At 34.7% G+C, this 17,993-nt stretch overlaps 3 protein-coding genes and 2 non-coding genes across 5 annotated transcripts; 3 read left to right on the top strand and 2 right to left on the bottom strand.

The window, feature by feature from the left end:
• Positions 1-4,839: 4,839 nt before the first annotated feature.
• Positions 4,840-11,715, top strand: LOC101202795 (protein phosphatase 2C 29). Its single transcript, XM_011652049.2, has 4 exons — positions 4,840-6,955; positions 8,065-8,178; positions 9,843-10,107; positions 10,952-11,715. Exons 1-4 carry the CDS (start codon positions 5,018-5,020, stop codon positions 11,074-11,076), a joined length of 2,442 nt encoding a protein of 813 aa, XP_011650351.1. The 5' UTR covers positions 4,840-5,017; the 3' UTR covers positions 11,077-11,715.
• Positions 11,716-11,810: 95 nt separating this feature from the next.
• On the bottom strand, positions 11,811-14,200 carry LOC101203031 (pentatricopeptide repeat-containing protein At5g46580, chloroplastic). Its single transcript, XM_004148682.3, has one exon. It carries the CDS (start codon positions 14,055-14,057, stop codon positions 11,925-11,927), a length of 2,133 nt encoding a protein of 710 aa, XP_004148730.1. The 5' UTR covers positions 14,058-14,200; the 3' UTR covers positions 11,811-11,924.
• A 303-nt stretch (positions 14,201-14,503) lies between these two features.
• Positions 14,504-14,575, top strand: TRNAC-GCA. Its single transcript has one exon. It is a non-coding gene; the product is annotated as a tRNA-Cys (tRNA).
• A 739-nt stretch (positions 14,576-15,314) lies between these two features.
• LOC101203266 lies at positions 15,315-17,485 on the bottom strand. The gene is made up of 2 exons (XM_004148683.3): positions 17,182-17,485; positions 15,315-16,027 (listed from the first exon to the last, which is right to left on the bottom strand). Exons 1-2 carry the CDS (start codon positions 17,360-17,362, stop codon positions 15,507-15,509), a joined length of 702 nt encoding a protein of 233 aa, XP_004148731.1. The 5' UTR covers positions 17,363-17,485; the 3' UTR covers positions 15,315-15,506.
• A 100-nt stretch (positions 17,486-17,585) lies between these two features.
• TRNAC-GCA lies at positions 17,586-17,657 on the top strand. Its single transcript has one exon. It is a non-coding gene; the product is annotated as a tRNA-Cys (tRNA).
• Positions 17,658-17,993: the final 336 nt, after the last annotated feature.

Genomic DNA, 17,993 nt, shown 5'->3' with positions numbered 1-17,993 from the left:
ATCATTTTTCCATAAATTTCATATATGTTATTGCGATTTATTAATTATGGACCATGTCGATGCAATTAAGGTCCAATATCCAATAATTAAAGAAAAAATTCTTTCATCCTAGAGCATCTCGAGGTTGTGTATGCCCGCGATCAAATAAAACAAAGGCAAAATTCTTTCATTACGGGCCATCTTGATGCTACTAAGGTATGAGATCCAATAACTAAAGAAAGAATCATTTCATCCTAAGGCATCTCGGGACATGGTATGTGTGAGATCATGTATCAAAATCTACATGATCGTGTATCGCGCGCATGCGGTTGATTTATCGAGTGTTGACCAAAGTAATTTTGGTATTTTACATTTTGGACCTGTAAGCTTTTTCTTTTTTCACGTTCTATACAGTGTAAATATTTTGTCAATTTGTTATATTTAAAAATAAATCCAAACAAAAAATACAATTATCAAACATTTTCAAATTTAAAAAGAAAATGTTACCAAACATAGCCAATGGTTTTTTTAATTCTTTTTCATTTTATAAATGAACCAATATTCTATCCGTTGTATGGATTTTTGTGTGAAACTCAAATTTATCGACTAATAAAATTAGAAAACAAAAGACAGTAACCAATTGAAAAATAAAAGTGAAATAAAAAACAAAAAACCAATTACTACCCAACGGGGCCTAAATGAATTTTTTTGTTTCATTCGTTTTATCAATGAACTAATATTCTATCCGTTAAATGACTTTCCTTGTGAGACTCAAACTTATCAAGTATACAACTAATGTATTCAAATTTGAAATTTTACCGAATGAATGTATTCCAGGTGTATTCATTTCGCATAAATCATTTCAATAGTCTAATAGGCAATTAATACATTTCCCTAGAAAACGTAACTTACAACAAAAAGAAAAAAGGATGGTGAACCGTAAATTGAGCGAGCAAAAAGTGAAATAATTACAAAAATCTTTTAACTTTTTTCAATATACGACTTTGGTATAAACGGTTAAAGAAGTCTTCCATGCATGAGATACACGTTACGTTGGTGATTCAACTTTTGAAATTTGAAAATATAAAATTTAATGATCCACGCAACAAAAAAAAGTAATTATATCATATATCTTTTGCTTGAATTTAATATCAAATTCATTATATCGTTGATAGACTTTATCATATTTGTATTTTCTAAAAAGAAGACGTTGCTTTACTCCTAATTATTATTCTTAAAATTTCTCTCACTCGTATAAAAAATTAACGGTAAAAATGAGTGAATTTAGTATTGCATTATAAAGTTTGACATGATGAATCTTTTTACATGAAAAAGAATCCATATATATATATATATATATATTTGTTGTGTTAATTAAAAAATGGGGAAAAAAGTGAATATTATTTAAAAATTGTTTACAATGTAGTTTTGTCAGAAGTAGCAATAGACAATATAGAATTAAAAATGAGAGTAGGTAAATTAAAATCAAATTTTATAAATAAAACTATATAGTGGAAGAAGAAAATTCGTTCAAACCATTAGACTTTTTTGCCTTACTTTTATTTATTCATATTCATATTATTATTTTTAAAAAATATTACTTTTAACTTTTAATGTTTAGCATTGCAATTTATATAATAAGAAAATATTATAAAGGTATGGATAATAACTAATTATTTTCAAATTTATATTTATTTGAAATCATCCTCTTTTTTCAATCAAACACAAATCTTGGATTATTCTTTTCAAAGTGTTATTTAGTTCAATATTGTATACCAAATATAAAAGTATTGAGAATAAAAGAAATATATTTATTAGTGAGTATCTATAAATGAAATTTTGTTAAATTTGTAAATATTTTCAACAATTTTACTGTTTGGATTATTATTATTATTATTATTATTATTTGGTAAGAAATGTAAAAATATATTTTAAAAAAAATAATAAGGAACTTATTAAACAAAATTACCAAACCAAATAGTATTTATTGGTGAATATTTTTCATTTGCATGTAAGATTGATTTTTTGGAAATAGGCAAAAAAAAAAAGTATAATTATAATAAAATAAAATAATTATATAAGTGCCAAAAAAATAAATGGATAGAAAAATAAGAAATCCGACAAGGTGACGTCATTCGGGTGGCCCACTTTGGGGAAAAGAGTGGGCCCCACATCGGGGAGCTTTTGTCATCGGTCGTTGACCAACTGAGGTGTCATGGACCCCACACCCCACCAAAGCATTTCAAACCTTTCAATCTTTTCCTTTTTATTTTTCTCTTTCTATTTTTTTTTTCCTTCTTACTTACTTATTTCTAATTTTTCTACTTAATTAAATAAAAAAAATACTGCTTTTAAACTAATTCAACTTAATAACTCTCATTCTTTTTTTTTCTATCATTACATAACATATATAAATTTTAAAATTAATCTATCAAATTTCAATTTTTAGTTTTACAACAATTACGTAACTACAACTATTACGATATTATACAAGATAAAACATGTTGCTAAAATTTTTATTATTTAGACAATTTCACGTTAATTTGTTATTTTATATTTTCAAAATGTTATTTCAAATTTCTTCACTAATAAGTTGAAAAGTATTCATAAAAGAAAATAGGAAAAGTTTTGAAAATATTCACGAAATGTCAAAGCTAATATGGTATTATTAAAAGAAATTTATTTATTGATGCGAAAAAAAAAAAGAAGAAAAGGAAGAGAAAATGATATTAAATAGATTTAGGAGAGAGAAGGAGGAGGGGAATTGAGATTCACACGAGTCGCGTGAGTTAAAATACTATTTTGTCCTTTACATTTCTGTCAAATTCCCCTAAACCAACCAACACTTTGACTTAACAGAATTTTCCTTTTTTTTCCTTTTTCTTTTCTTTTCTTTTTTCTTTCACCTATTTTTAAATATAAATATTATCAAAACAAAAAGAACCTTCCCGCCTTCACATATCCAAATTCCATCTATACCCTTTCTTCGTCAATATAATATTTATTAAACCCAATCCTTTTTTCTTCCCCCTATTTGTTGACTGTGTGGGCACAAAAGACTTTATGTACGACCCCCCAAAATAAATATTATTTTTTTCTCTATTAATTAATTTCTCAATAATTACCCTTCTCTCCTCTCCTCTATTTTATTTGCCATAAACCAAAATATTATATAAATTATAAATTGAAATTCGAGCAAGGGGAAGGGGAAACGGGGGGGGGGGGTTTGACTAATCAGATACGGTCTAGAGGGAGGGAATCTCATCCGTTGTTTTATAGTGTCAGATATTGATCGTGCGGTTCTTGTTGTAGGGAATGTCCGACCAGGATCCGTGAGTGGCAGTGATAGGGATATGTGAAGGATTAACTTTTGGGCTTGGGCTTTTTCTAAGTCAAACCCCCCTATTTTTCTCTTTGGATCTTTTGGCCCATTTGACTATCTAATATTAATAAATAAATAAAGTAAAATGGTATCTTCTCTGAGTTACTATTTTGCCCTTTTTTTTTTGTATTGTGATGGAGTTTTGGGTACAAACAAAATATTTAGAGACAAAATTTGTATTGAATTTTTAAGTATGGACTTTTAAACTTGTGTCTATTTTATTTAATGTCAACTTACAAATATCTTTAACTAGTTTTTATATTCAACTTGTTGGTCGTTAAATCTTAAATAAACATTCACTATAGATTTAATATATTCCTTTGAAGCAATGTTGGAGCTTGTGTTTATATGTTTTTAATAGGTTAATGGTCCATTAGACACAAATCTACTCAACACAACAATCCTTTAAAAATTGGAAAATAAGATTAAAGCATTAAGAAGTGTTTTAAAATAAACCCTAAGAGGGGGGAAGAGTTGAAATTGATGAAGGTTAAAGTTGTAAAATAAATTTAGAAAATGGGCCTTGGGCTAGGGTATATAATTATAATTATAAAACCATAAAAATAGGAAGGGAAAAAAAAGAAAGTCGGACACACACAAACAACGAAAAAGACAAATGCAATCCCACAAAACCCCTTCCTTTCGCCTCGGTTTTCCACATTGACCCTACCCCTACTTCCAAGGACTCAGTCGTCATTTCACAGCCTCTCCAGCCCCATATTCGTCATTTTAGTTACTACATCGACAACCTGTCATCCTACGTGGCATATATATTACCCTTTGTCATTCACTTATTGCCAGGTGTGCACTCCCAACTAATGCAAAACCGATACCAAACCCAAAACCAATATTGATACCATCTTTCCATTTATTTTTTAGCTTTTAACAAATAAATTAAATATCAATGATAATAATATATACATAGAGTTTATCAATAATTATAATATTAATAATCAGAGAGAGAGAGAGAGAGAGAATCCAACAAATTGAGAGAAATAGAGGTGGGAGAAAATTTGACTCATTCCATTCTCTCTTTCTAATTAATAATAATCAACTAATTAATTATTTCAACCAATTCAAACTCAGTTTAGCTGCTCAACCACAGTCCTCATGCTATTAATCTTGATGTTACAGGCTTCATCCCTCATCTTTAATAGTTTTTAAAAAGTTTCAGAACTATATATCAAAAATATTAAATCGAATTTATATATATATATATAGGGTATTCAAATTGATAGGTTTAGTAGTATAATAACATAAAACTTCATTAAAAGGATATTTATGTATTTATGGAAATAATTATAGTGTGTTTAGATGATTATTATTTGGAAGAGAGAGATTGAAAAATTGGAGCAATTAAATATAGGAGTTTAATTAATAAGAATAAAAAGGTAAAATGATAGTTTTTTTTTTTTTAAAATTAAATTGATTTGAAAAAAAAGTGTATATATATAATAATAAAGAAGAAGATTTCTCTCTCTGCTCTCTCTCTCTCTCTCACTCTCTTGCTGTGTCTCTGTTCACTTCATTTGTTTATTTGTTTTGTTGTTTTTGCTGAGAGAGGGAGAGAGAAAGAAAGAAAGTCTGCCGGAAAAGAAAATTTTGGTTGCCATTTTCTCCGCTCTTCAGAGCTCAAAGAAGTTCGAATCAAATGTGATGGGAAGCGGAGTCTCCAGCCTCTTCTCGTGCCTCAAGCCGGAGACTCGCCCCGCCGCCCTTCCCGCCGACAATTCCGACATCCTCTTCTCCGCCTCCGACCCACTTGACGAAACCCTAGGCCATTCCTTTTGTTACGTCCGTTCTTCTAACCGTTTCCTTTCTCCTTCTCATTCCGATCGCTTTCTTTCCCCTTCTCAGTCCCTTCGTTTTTCCCCTCCTCACGACCCTTCTTCACTTCCTACTACTACTACTCGGACTAGAACTGGCCCCCCTGAGACTGCTTTCAAAGCCATCTCTGGTGCTTCTGTCAGTGCTAATAGTTCTATTCCCAGATCTGTTCTTATGCTTGATGCTGTTTATGACGATGCCACTGACACTGCTCTTGGTGCTTCTGCTGGTGGTTGTGGTGTTAGAGGGAGTATTTTGAATGGTTTTGAGAGTACTTCTTCTTTTACTGCTCTCCCACTTCAGCCTGTTCCTAGAGGTGGGACTGAACCTTTGGAACGAGGTGGGTTTTTTCTCTCTGGTCCAATTGAGCGTGGGGCGTTGTCTGGTCCACTTGATGCTAATGTCGATGCTGCTGCTGCTGCTGCTGCTGCCGGTGGTGGTAGTGGTGGCGGGAGAGTTCATTTCTCTGCTCCACTTGGTGGGATGTACGTGAAGAAGAAGAGGAAGAAGGGCATTTCGGGGTTTAGGAAGGCGTTTACGAGGAATTTTTCGGATAAGCGTCCGTGGGTGGTGCCGGTGTTGAATTTTGTTGGTCGGAAGGAGAGTTCGACGGCGGGAGATGAGCCGGAGGTGAGGAATGAGAGTGATGTTCAATGGGCGCTTGGGAAGGCTGGAGAGGATCGGGTACATGTGGTTGTATCGGAAGAGCAAGGGTGGTTGTTCGTTGGGATTTATGATGGCTTCAATGGCCCCGATGCGCCGGAATTCTTGATGGGTAATCTTTACAGAGCTGTATTCAATGAGCTTCAGGGATTGTTTTGGGAAATTGACGATAATGAGGAGGCTGCTGCTAATTCCAACCCTCCGAATGTGGCGGGAGAGAGCACGGTCGGCGTGCGTGTCAATGAAACTAATGCCGACCCATCCTCGAGACCCTCTAGTCAAACCATTCAAACTAATGGGAATATTTCAGTAGTTGGAAATGAAGTGGAAGTGGAACAACCGGCTGCTGATCGAGGATCGGCTAAGCGGGTTACGTTTCAATCCGAGGATGTACCGGAGAACAGGCGGAGGCGGCGCCTGTGGGAGTATTTAGCGGAGGACGATACACAGGACGGACTTGATCTTTCAGGTTCAGATAGATTTGCATTTTCTGTTGATGACGCGCTTAGTGTAAATAGTGCAGGTTCAGTAGCTGGTAGAAGGTGGTTGTTATTGTCCAAGTTAAGACAAGGGTTGTCAAAGCATAAGGAGGGTCATGTTAAGACTTTGTTCCCATGGAAGTATGGTTTAGGAGATAAAGAGAAGGCTGATGAGACTGAGAATAGGGTGGAGGAGACATCATATCGAAGTGGAAAGAGGAGAAAGGAAGGTTTAATTGATCATGAGTTGGTGTTGGGGGCATTGTCACGGGCTCTTGAGATAACTGAATTAGCATATTTGGACATGACAGATAAGTTGCTTGATACGAATCCAGAGCTTGCTTTGATGGGTTCTTGCTTGCTGGTTGTGTTAATGAGGGATGAAGATGTGTATGTAATGAATTTGGGTGACAGCCGTGCCATTGTTGCACAGTATGAGCAACAAGAAATTGGCCCTAGTGAAGACATGAAGGAGGAGGGCCACAAAAGAACGGGCATGGAGGGTATAATTGAGGAGTCTACAACGAGTGAAGGGAAGATAACTCCAACGAACCAACCTTCGGCTCAGACAACAAGATTGACTGCATTGCAGCTATCCACCGATCATAGTACGAGCATTGAAGAAGTAAGATTGACTCTTTTCCGCTTATGATATTTTCAGTACCATCATTCTTGTTAATGTACTTGCTTTGCTATTCTTTCCTTCTACTCATGTAGATTCATTTTTTGTCCATCTTTCTTCAAATTCCTGCATGAAAAATTTGTTCAGTCCGTCTTTTGTTAAGGACTTTCTGACTCCCAAAATGCACAAATTGGCAACTCTTTTTGCATGTAGATGTGTCATTTACAAGTATTTTTTGGTGGCTAGATTTTTTTTTATTTGGTCTAAATTTTGTTTGACATTTTTTTTGTAACAAACATTCTTATTAATGAAAGTAGTATTTTCATTAAAAAGAAGATATATCGTATGTTGGAAAGTGGGAACTCAAAAAACTAGCTTTGGGACAGTACGATGGGAACTCTTTTGGATTTAGATATATCATATGTCAGAAAAGGAGGAACTCAGAGAATTAGCATTGATGTTATTATAAAAAAATATTTATATTTTCCAAATTTCCAAGACATTGGTCTATTTTCCTCCTTCCCTCGCTTGCCAGTGGATGATGCACCAGAGATCGAATAGTTTCTAATCAATTGTCGTCTAGTAGCCATTTGAAACCCCTAGCAACCATGTCTGGATTTCTTGCGCTCTGATTAATCAAAACAAATGAACTTCTATTTTTTTTTCTAATTGTCTGGCATAGTTTTAGAAAATTCATTTTAATTTTCCTTTTCAACCACTTTTGCTGATGGCTGGAAATGAAACTTCTTTCTCAAATTACGTTTTTTGGTCATCTGAAGTGCCTGTGGTCCTGGATAATTTTAGAAGACCTATTTCTGTTCTTGTTTAAAAGCTTCTTTCAAATTCATTTTCTTTACAGTTGGTGTTTCATAGGCACTGATAGTAGTTTATTGTGTTTGTTTGCATTTATTCTTATTATCTTTTGCTGTCTGATTTGTCTTAATTTGGGTTTTGTAGTAAAAAAGCCATACAATAACAGAATATTTTGTCTTGCAGGCATAAGTAGATGTCATTTCTACTAATACACAAATCTTCGATCATAAAATATGTCACACTTATTAGTTGATTTATTATTTCTCTGCACTCAAATAAGTTTGATCATGCCATGTCAGGAAGTAAGAAGAATAAAGAATGAGCACCCTGATGACAAACAGTGCATTGTCAACGATAGAGTGAAGGGCCGTCTAAAGGTTACAAGGGCATTTGGTGCCGGATTTTTGAAACAGGTTTGTAGTTTGGTAAACTTGCTTATTTTCCGCTTTCTAGAAGTTTTTTTGCTGCTTGATTTAATTACTTCAAATTGAATCAACAATCAACCTTTCGGCTGTTATTTCTTTCTTCTGTGTTGTGTATAAACTTCAAGAAATAATCCTCTGTTTCTCTTGACATATTTTATTTACACTGTCATGTAACCTAATTTCTAAAATAGGAACTATTTTGGTCATTTGCTGACAGATAAAAATTACTTTAATTTATAAAGTTAATTTGTTCAAAGCTGTGGGAACAAGTAGTAATATAGCTATTCATTTTATGTGTATAGAAAGTATATTTGGTAGTGTGGATGATTGGAAGTAATTCACATGGCTGGTCGGATCCTAAGTTAATAAGGACGGTGGGTAAATTTGTGTTATTGATGTTATTGGTCTATAAAGACTTGGGGAGATGGAGGGACATGATGGATCAACTAGCGTTTGCCACTTTTGTCAAGTAGGAGTACCAACATTTATTATAGAACTTCTATTTTTAGAAAAGAAATATATACTTTTGGTCCTTGAGTTTTAGGTTTGGTAGCTTCAAACTTGAAAATAATAATCTCCTTTTTCCCTTTCTCTTCTATTTCCCACCACTCTCTTCTATCTTCCTCCCATCATCCGTGGTTTCTCCTTCCCATGTTTACACAAATAATAATAAGTAAATAAATATATTATTAACCAAGAGATTTAGGAGAGAAAGGAGAAGGAAGATTGAAGAAAAAAATAAGAGAGGAAGGAAGGTAGGAAGGAAGGAAGGAAGGAAGGAAAGGAAAGAAGAAAATGGGGTGATGGGCATGGATGGGAGGGAGAAAAAAGTTGTATTTTCTTTAGTGAAAATAGTGACTCACCAGATTCCGTCAACCATAGGGACAAAAAATTGACGGTTGAGATCAAATAAACCATTTTCCCAAACCTCAAGTATTAAAATATTGGATTTAGGACTTGATCAAAATGCTATGAAATTCAAACTTCAAGCACCGAAAATGTTTTTTTTCCTTTATTTTATCATTGATATAGAGGTCAAAGAAGTGATCCTTGCGATCTCTTTCCTATGTCACTATGTGGTGTGTTTTTCTTGTACCTGTATATATCTTATAGTATATTTTTCTCACTCAAAACTCTTTAAAGTTTTAAGGTTTAAACTACCATGAGTTAGTTTTTATTTATTTTTCATTTCATGTACCACCAATATTATTATTCACTTTGATGCATTTCTCCTCTTCAATTTTTTCATTCCGGATTTTGGCTGGACAAAATCCACGTGACTAGAATAGTCAACTTAGGCTTTTGCATTTCTCTGCATATTTTTATATTGGTCTCTATCGCGTGCGACAGTATCAAAGTCCTTTTGTGATTGTCAGTCCACTATTATTCCTTTGGATTTGAAATTCTTTTTTTAGGTTCAAGCTCCTTTTGTATGCCTTCTGTATTCTTTCAGATGTCTCAATGAAAACTTAGTTTCTTATAAGCAAGAAAAAAGCATGTCTTTGAGTGGCAGTCCATGCATAATTTTGTGTTTCATGATGGGATTGGTTTCTTTTTTTCTTTTTCCTTTGTAATTTTGCTCCATTATTGTTAACCGCCATATCCAATTGTTTTGAACTTACAATGTGGTGCTGCTTTCAATTTTTCTGCAGCCAAAGCTGAATGATGCATTACTGGAAATGTTTCGGAATGAGTATATTGGTACTGCACCATATTTATCATGCTTGCCATCACTTCGTCACCATAGACTCTGCCCTACGGATCAGTTCATAGTGCTCTCATCTGATGGATTGTATCAATATCTAACCAATCAAGAAGTGGTTTCTTATGTTGAGAACTTTATGGAGAAGTTTCCAGATGGAGACCCTGCACAGCACTTGATAGAGGAGCTTCTTTGCCGTGCAGCTAGAAAAGCAGGTAGTTTCTATATCTTATGCCATGCGAAATTTTGCTTTTTGTTTTCATTAATAACTCGGAGCATGTTATTTTCTTTCTTCTATATTTGATCTGGATTCCCTGTTCTATAATAGATGTACCAAAAGGATACAAATCAAAGATAATTTATTGGTTTCCCTTCGAGTATCTTCAATCTAATTGTAGGATGAAACTCTATAATTTACCTTCCAAGAATCGCTGCTTCAGGATACACATTCTAGAAAATTGATCAATACTAGTTTTTCCAGCTATGATTATGACCAGACTAATTCTTAGTGCTTCCAATGTATGATGATTTTATGCTTCTATTGTTGAGGACTTAACTCAGTCTCCGAAGCTTGGCTTAATTCAGAATTAAATACCCTTTGCAGCTAGTCTTCTTCAGTCTTCTAGTGCTGGATCTAGAATAGTTTCCTTGGCATGTTTGGGAATGCTTAGAGAGATTTTTTTAAAGAAACTTTCCCTAGCGGAATGAAAACAAAAGCTTCATTGCTAAACAGTGTCTTTGGAGTATTTAACTTTTTTTTTAAAAACACTTTTACTATCTTGTTAAATGCCTCAACTAAATGAATTGTCCACTGCTGGGTATAAAAACACGATCTTCATAATGTATGCTCCTGAGACTTCTAAACGAACTTATCCCTTTCTGAAGCTATTTCTTCCCAGGTGGATTAAATCTTTATTTAACTTTAGCTATGTTGTGAATTGTAATGATGGTTCATTTATTGCGTTCTTAATGATTATGTTCTTTTACAGTGATTTCTTTTCTAAGGTCAGTTCTCTTCTCATTCAGGGTCAAGTCTCAATGTTTATGCTTTTTTTGCAGGAATGGATTTTCATGAATTGTTGGACATCCCACAGGGGGATCGAAGAAAGTATCATGATGATGTTACTGTTATGGTGATTTCACTTGAAGGAAGAATCTGGAAATCCTCAGGAAAATATCTTTGAAAAACTACTGTAAATCAATGGTCAAAGTGAAACGACGACATTCATGCATTCGACCTAGATGGCGCTCTGCGAGTTGTATAAACTTGCAACCAACCCATATTTCATGGATTGCCTTAGGTTTTTTAACATCTCAAAGAGCAAGCCAGCCTTAAGAAATTGAGTGAATTCAGATGATATCGACATCAACACAGGGCTACTGTTGGATGCAGGTTCCCAAAGGTGCAAGTAGATGGCACAATTTGGTTGGAGGATGAAAGTAAGCAATTGGAAAATGGGGCTTTTGGTACAAGAATCATTTTAGAAAACAAGAAAAAAGGAAAATTTTAACTTCTCTTTCATTTTCTATTTGTTATCTGTTGTTTCCTTCCTGTTTTAGACACATTCTCTAAGGAAGAGGACAGCATTTTTGCATAGGGTACAGGCACTTGTCATTCTTGGTGCCTTTTTTTTTTCTTTTCTCATTTTAGGGCAAAAAAAAAAAAAAAAAAAAAAAAGAAGGAAAAAGAAACAAAAAGAAAGGAAAAAAATGTGCTTGTAAATTGGTGGGGGTATAATTTTACTTGCTGAAATTGAGCAGTCCCTTGTACGGTGGATTCCACCACTGCGGATTATAGAGTTGGAAATTTTATCCTTCTACAAGTTTTCTCTGTTCCTATGCCTATGAAGGCTTTTGTGTTTCTCTCTACAATTATATCGTTTTACAAGCAAAATTCAAGCAGAAGAAAGTCTAACACTGAAGTAAAATAACTCTATTCTATACTTTTGAGAAGTACAATATTTTGCATGAACTCGTACATTGTAGTGAATAGTTATGAAAGGTAACTAAAAGAAGCCAAATCCATGGCTGGTTAAGCTGTGGCAGCCACAGATGGTACTCTTGAATGCACCCATGTAACTAAATCCTCCCTTGTGGCTACAAACCAACCAGCTCGATCTTCTCGCAGTTGAAATGGAGCAGCAAGTTTGTCTACATGAGAAGCAAATGAATTGGCTAGTCCTTGAGAAAACCTGTGAGTTCCTGCTCCGGTTTGAGCTGATAACAATTCAGGTAATGCTTCTTCTCGTTGTACGATTTTTGATAGAGTTATCATCCATTCTTCAAGTGCAGTTTGAGCTGCACCTACTGACAGAGATCGAACATCCAGGCACCATTCGGTCTCAGTTTTGTTGTGTAGGCCTGGGTACAATCCATATAAACTTCCCAAGTAGAGCAATTCATGAGCTCTCTCGCGAAGATTTTGGTTTCGACATATATCAATCAAGCAATTGCAGAAAGGACGTCGAGCTTCAGGGGCTGTCTCACCGAGAATGTTTCTGAATTCGTTTTTGACAACTTCAAAGGTAATGTCGTTTTGTTGCAGAAGATTTATGAAGGAAACTAACTTAGGGTTAGCTTGTTGTAGACAAGTGAATACCTTGTTAATATCTTCACTATTGTAACACAAGGACAGAACAGACAACAAGCAACCACAAAGCCTATCGTCTGGCTTAATCCCTTTTTGTACTGAAACATTGAAAACTCGAACTAGATCATCGATTCTCCCAGATTTCCCCAAGCATTGAATCAAACAAGTGCAACACATCACGTTAATCTCAACACCCAACTCGAGCATTTCTTCGAACAACTCCATGGATCTTTTCACATTACCTCCACTACCATATATATTCAACATTGCTGTGTAGCTCCAACTATCTGGCCTAGAATGCTTTGACTTCTTCATCTCTTCAAAGAGCGTCTCAGCTTCCTCCTCCAAACCAAGATCAGCACACATATTCAATAATGTATTATACAAAATGAAATCCATCGGCCACCCATTCGATCTCATCCGCTCCCACAAGTCTAAAGCATCTCTTGCCCACCTTGCCTTTCCATAAATCTTAACCAGAGCAGTCAATGTCTTCTCATTTGGCGTTATCCCCGATTCAACCATTTCGTCGAACAAACTTCTTGCGAAACCAGGTTTCCCAGCCTTCCCCATTGCATCCAACAAAGTGTTATACACAACAAGATTAGGCTGCATCTCAATAGATTTCATTTCTTGCAAAACATACATAATCCCATCATAATCCCCTGCCTCTCCAAACATCTTTCCCAACACAGAAAATGTATAAGGATCAGGCGTCCAACCACTAGCTCTCCCTCTTTCATACAAACTAAGAACCTCCTCAACTTTCCCTAAATTAGCATAAACATCTAAAATAGCAGAGTAAGTAACCTCATCAGGCATCAAACCAGTTTTATACATTCTCTCAAACCACTCCATTGCCTTATCAAACCTACTACACTTTTTAGCACAAGTAATAATAGTAGAATAAGTAATGTTATCAAGCTCAATCCCAGCGCTAATCATCTCGTTAGCAAGATCTTCAATAAGTTGAAACTGCCTACCATACCTCAAAGACTTCATAGCCACATTGTAGAAGATAGTCTCCATAGGAAACAAATTCTGGGACTTAATCCAATTGAAGAACAAATGGGTTTTCTGCCACGGCCTCAAGCTATTGAGAATGAGAAGGGCATTTTCTTTAGTGGGTGGGTGAGGAATTTCCTCAAGAGCCGCAATGAAAGAAGCGTCATCAGAGGAATCACAGGCATTGAGCTTATGGGCAAAGGATTTAAGGTCTCGCATCTTGGGGTTATAAGAGTAAGAAGAACGCTTTTGTCTCTGGAGAGATAGAACAGAGCGTTTAGGTTTGGTGGGGTTAACCCAAGTGGATTTAGGCTTAGATAAGAGACGGGTTTCGTCGTTGGGTGCATTGGAAAGTGTGGTTGTGGAGAGATTCTTGAGCTGCTCGGATAGAGAAGGGTTTTTGTTGTCAACCGATTGTGATGAAACTGAAGAAGGCTTTCGTGGGGATTTGGAAGAGGAACAGAGGAGTGTTAATCGTTTGGTAACATTCTTCCGGCGGAGAGGGGAAGTGAAGAAGATGGGTGTTGGTTTGAGCTTGAGGTCGAGAGAGGAAGAAAGAGGAACCGCCATGGGAGAGAGAGGTTGGAGAAAGAAAAATCTGAAGGAGAAGCTGACCGCAGTGGCCTTATCCCAATTCCCCAATACAAAATATCAAAGCCAAAAGGGACGCAGCACAGCACCCGTTGCCACTGCCAACCCAAAACTTTCAGAATTTGTTCTTCTAACTTCTAAATTAATTTAAATTTAAGACTTTCAACTTTCATAAAAATTTGTAATGCAAAGAATTGTGTTCATTTGGATCTATTAACTAATAGTATAATTTGTAGAGATAGTTATCGATTCGACTATACATTGTATTAAAGGTTTTTTTGTTTAAAGATGGTCTAGGTTTTGTCTCGTACAATCTTATCTTGGAAGTAATTAATGTTGTAATTTTAAAAGCGGATACTCCATCATTGGCTACTAGTGTCTATCTAATTAATAAATAATTTATTTAGCAATGAATTGATCAAAAGGGGTCTATAGCTCAGTGGTAGAGCATTTGACTGCAGATCAAGAGGTCACCGGTTCGAACCCGGTTGGGCCCTTTTTTTTTAGTCTTTTTATTTGTTGGAAATTTTCACTAGTTTTGTTTGAATTTTCTTAACCTTTAAAGAGAAAAAGAGTAGTTTGATACTTTGGTTTTCCTTTTTGGTTCAATCAGTTTGAAATTCAAAAGAGAATCTATAGGATGGTCTTTTCATAAGTTCAACTTTTCTTTTTCCTTTTTCTCTTTTCTTCTTTACTTATACACCTAAGTTGGACTTTCTTAGTCACTTTTTAAGATTTTAAACTCATTTTAGTTGATTGCATAATAAAAGGTAGGAACCAATTTTTCGTTTTTCTTCGTTAAAATTTGAAATAGTATAAAAACAAACGTAGATTCAAACTATGTTTGCATTTCTTACTTGTTTTCTTCCTTGAAGTTGGAAGTTGGAACTTCAAACCTTTCATTCATGCAATTGTATAACAATATTGAATCTTAACAAAACTAGAATAAGTTATAAATTTAGACCATTTTTTTTCTATATTGCATTTGTACACTTAACTATTGAAGAAATCTAATATGTTCTTTGACTTACAAATCTATATGCCTAATTGATCATCAAACGTCAATCTTGCGTTGAAAATTTTAAGACACAAACTTTAAATTTATATATAATACAACAAATAATTTTAATACTGTTTAATATGTTATTACATAACCTTATAGTCAAAATTTAATAGACATATTGAACACAAAATTAAGAGTTTGACGACCTATAGAAACCAGGCAAATTTTTAGAATAAAATAAAACTAGTACGTTATATTATATTATCTTACTATGTTTACGAACTAGGGCTTTGTCCTCATAATTTGAACGATTCACTATTATTTCTGTAAGAACAAAGAATCAATGAACAAAGTTCCATGGCAATAGGAATATACATAACCATCAAATGCAAAACACCTTTAGAGGCTGCTTGCTCATTCCACTTTCAATACAAGCTTGCTATTTGAGGGCTACAAAAGACCTGCACTTCAGCAACAACAGCTCTATTTTCATCTCCAAAAATGGAGTCCTTCCCATCTTTTCTCTTGGCATAAGATAGTCCAAGCCGAGACCTCGCTTGCCTTAGGTCCCCGACGCCCGAGTTCGTGTCTGGCCCAGCAAAGCCACCCATTACAGGTGCCAAAGGAGGGCCAATGAGCAATCCATCAGCCCCAAACTGTGGCCCGCCCCTCGCGTAATCGAATAGCGCTGCACCACTACCCCCAACCTTGGGCAAGATGATGGGATCATCATCCTCATTGTCTTTCCAATAGAAGAGGAATGCATCAAAAGTGTCGTAGTAGTCATCTGTGCTTCTGTAGCCCTCAGGATTGAATGCACCAAACTTGAAGGATTTGTCTGTGTAGCCAATTATGACACATGGTCCCTTGAAGTCGCAACACGCGTGGAAATCGGTAGCGCTGAATCCATCTGATGTGGCCTTATAGCAGCATTTGAGTTCTTTACCTGGAAAATATTTTTGATAGTACAAATACAAATGAGTCTATATTGATGTGATCCATATTTTGATGATTGTTTCTTACAACACTACAATCAAGATTAATACAACATCATATGAACTAAACAATTCCAACAACATGCACCCTGAAATCCAACTAAAGAGAACTCTAAAACTAGTGCAATGTTCCGATGAGTAGGGATGAAGGGGAAAAGTAAAAAAACCATCATCTCATTGTGCTTTTCCCCAAAATTTTATTAGATTATTGTAAGGGTATATTGTTAATTATTAGTTAGGGAGATTACTATGGTATTAGGTTATAAATAGTGGGAGTGGTAAGGAGTAGGTAGATATTATTTTGGTGAATGAATTAGGACTTGAGAGATATCTCAAGAAGGGTGGATCCAGGTACCTCGAAACACTTCATTTATTCTGTACGTAACAACAAAGATTGATTCTGTTACGGTTTCCCACAAGTTACCCTATGCTTCAAAATATAAAGTCACTTCCTAATTAAAGTTCCAAAAAAGTAGTTTTGAGAAGGAAAAAAATGGTCCCTTAACAAAACATGATCAGGGCTCAAGAAAAGATTATAGCCTTGATTTCTCAGTCTCAGAAACTAAAAAACTCGATGGGTTTGATCAACAATGGCATTATAATAACTGCCAATATGTTAAAATTGTTTTTCTACTAAACCTGTACAAGAAAACTAATTAACAAAGTAAGAAAATGCAACTTCAAAAAAAAAAAAAAAAAAAAAGTAAAAGAAAATAACAAAGACAAAGCACAGAACATTCAAACAAAAGTTCCAACAATGGAGACAAAAACACCTTTCAAGAAATATGTGCGTCAGTAAACCAACAAAGTGACTAAGGGCATGTTAAGGAGAGTGATTTTGAAATAGTACAAATCGCTGTAAAAACACATCTTTATTCACTCAAAATTGATTTTGAATCCGAAAAAGTGAGTTCCAACATTTTCAAAATCACTCCCAAACATGCCTTACATATCTTCATAAAACTAGAGAATCTAAAGCATTATATAACAAAAATGGAACCTAATTTTGATGAAAACTTTCCCAGTAGAGACAACAGATTACACAACAGGAAGCCATAGACTAACATTCAAGAACAATCAAACTCAGGGAATGGAAGAACAATACGTTTCAAGAATGTTTTTTCAAGGAGAGAAAGAGGGAATGGAAGAACAATATCATGGTATTTGATTTGGGGTTTGTCTTGTTTCTTGTTGCCATTGCCAAAGTTCCAATTCCATTTGCCAAATGAACAGCTGGGGGTCGTCTTCAACCTGTAAAATACACTGTTGAAGATGCAAGAAGCCATTGATTCACATTCATTTCAATTCCAAAGTGGGATTTTGAAGAAAAAAACATCACCTTATCTCTAAAATTTTTCTGACCCATTTTTTTCTCTCGGCGCCAATTCAATCCAATCAATTTGCCTTTCGTTTTGCATCGACCCCACCCACTTCATCGTTTTGCATATTCTGAGAATCAAACTTTACATAATATATATGAATGTAAGAATTAGATTTTTAACCAAAATTGGGTCTATAGCTCAGTGGTAGAGCATTTGACTGCAGATCAAGAGGTCACCGGTTCGAACCCGGTTGGGCCCTTTTATAATAATAACATTTTTATTCCTTAACTTAAGATATTGTTCTAATGATATAGATAAATACTTTGTAAATTTTTTTATGTGTTTATCATTTGAAAGTTTATCAAAATGATAATATTCTTTAGTTTGTCTTCGCCAAAATAAAATTCACCGAATGACAAAAGTCCTCATAAGACAATGTTAGAGAATTTGCTTCTAAAAGACTTTCCTTTTATGTTCTCAACTTCCATTTTCAAGAACTCTAATGAGTACACCATGGAAGTTGGGTTATAAACTTGAATTATTATAAACAATTGATCATTCAAGAAAAATAAGAAACCATTTAAAAAGAAATTAA

The sequence above is a fragment of the Cucumis sativus genome, chromosome 3, assembly GCF_000004075.3.
Source record: "Cucumis sativus cultivar 9930 chromosome 3, Cucumber_9930_V3, whole genome shotgun sequence".
NCBI classification, from domain to species: Eukaryota; Viridiplantae; Streptophyta; class Magnoliopsida; order Cucurbitales; family Cucurbitaceae; genus Cucumis; species Cucumis sativus.
Note: the sequence above shows the minus strand (reverse complement) of the source record. Positions and strands in the feature narration are given on the sequence as shown.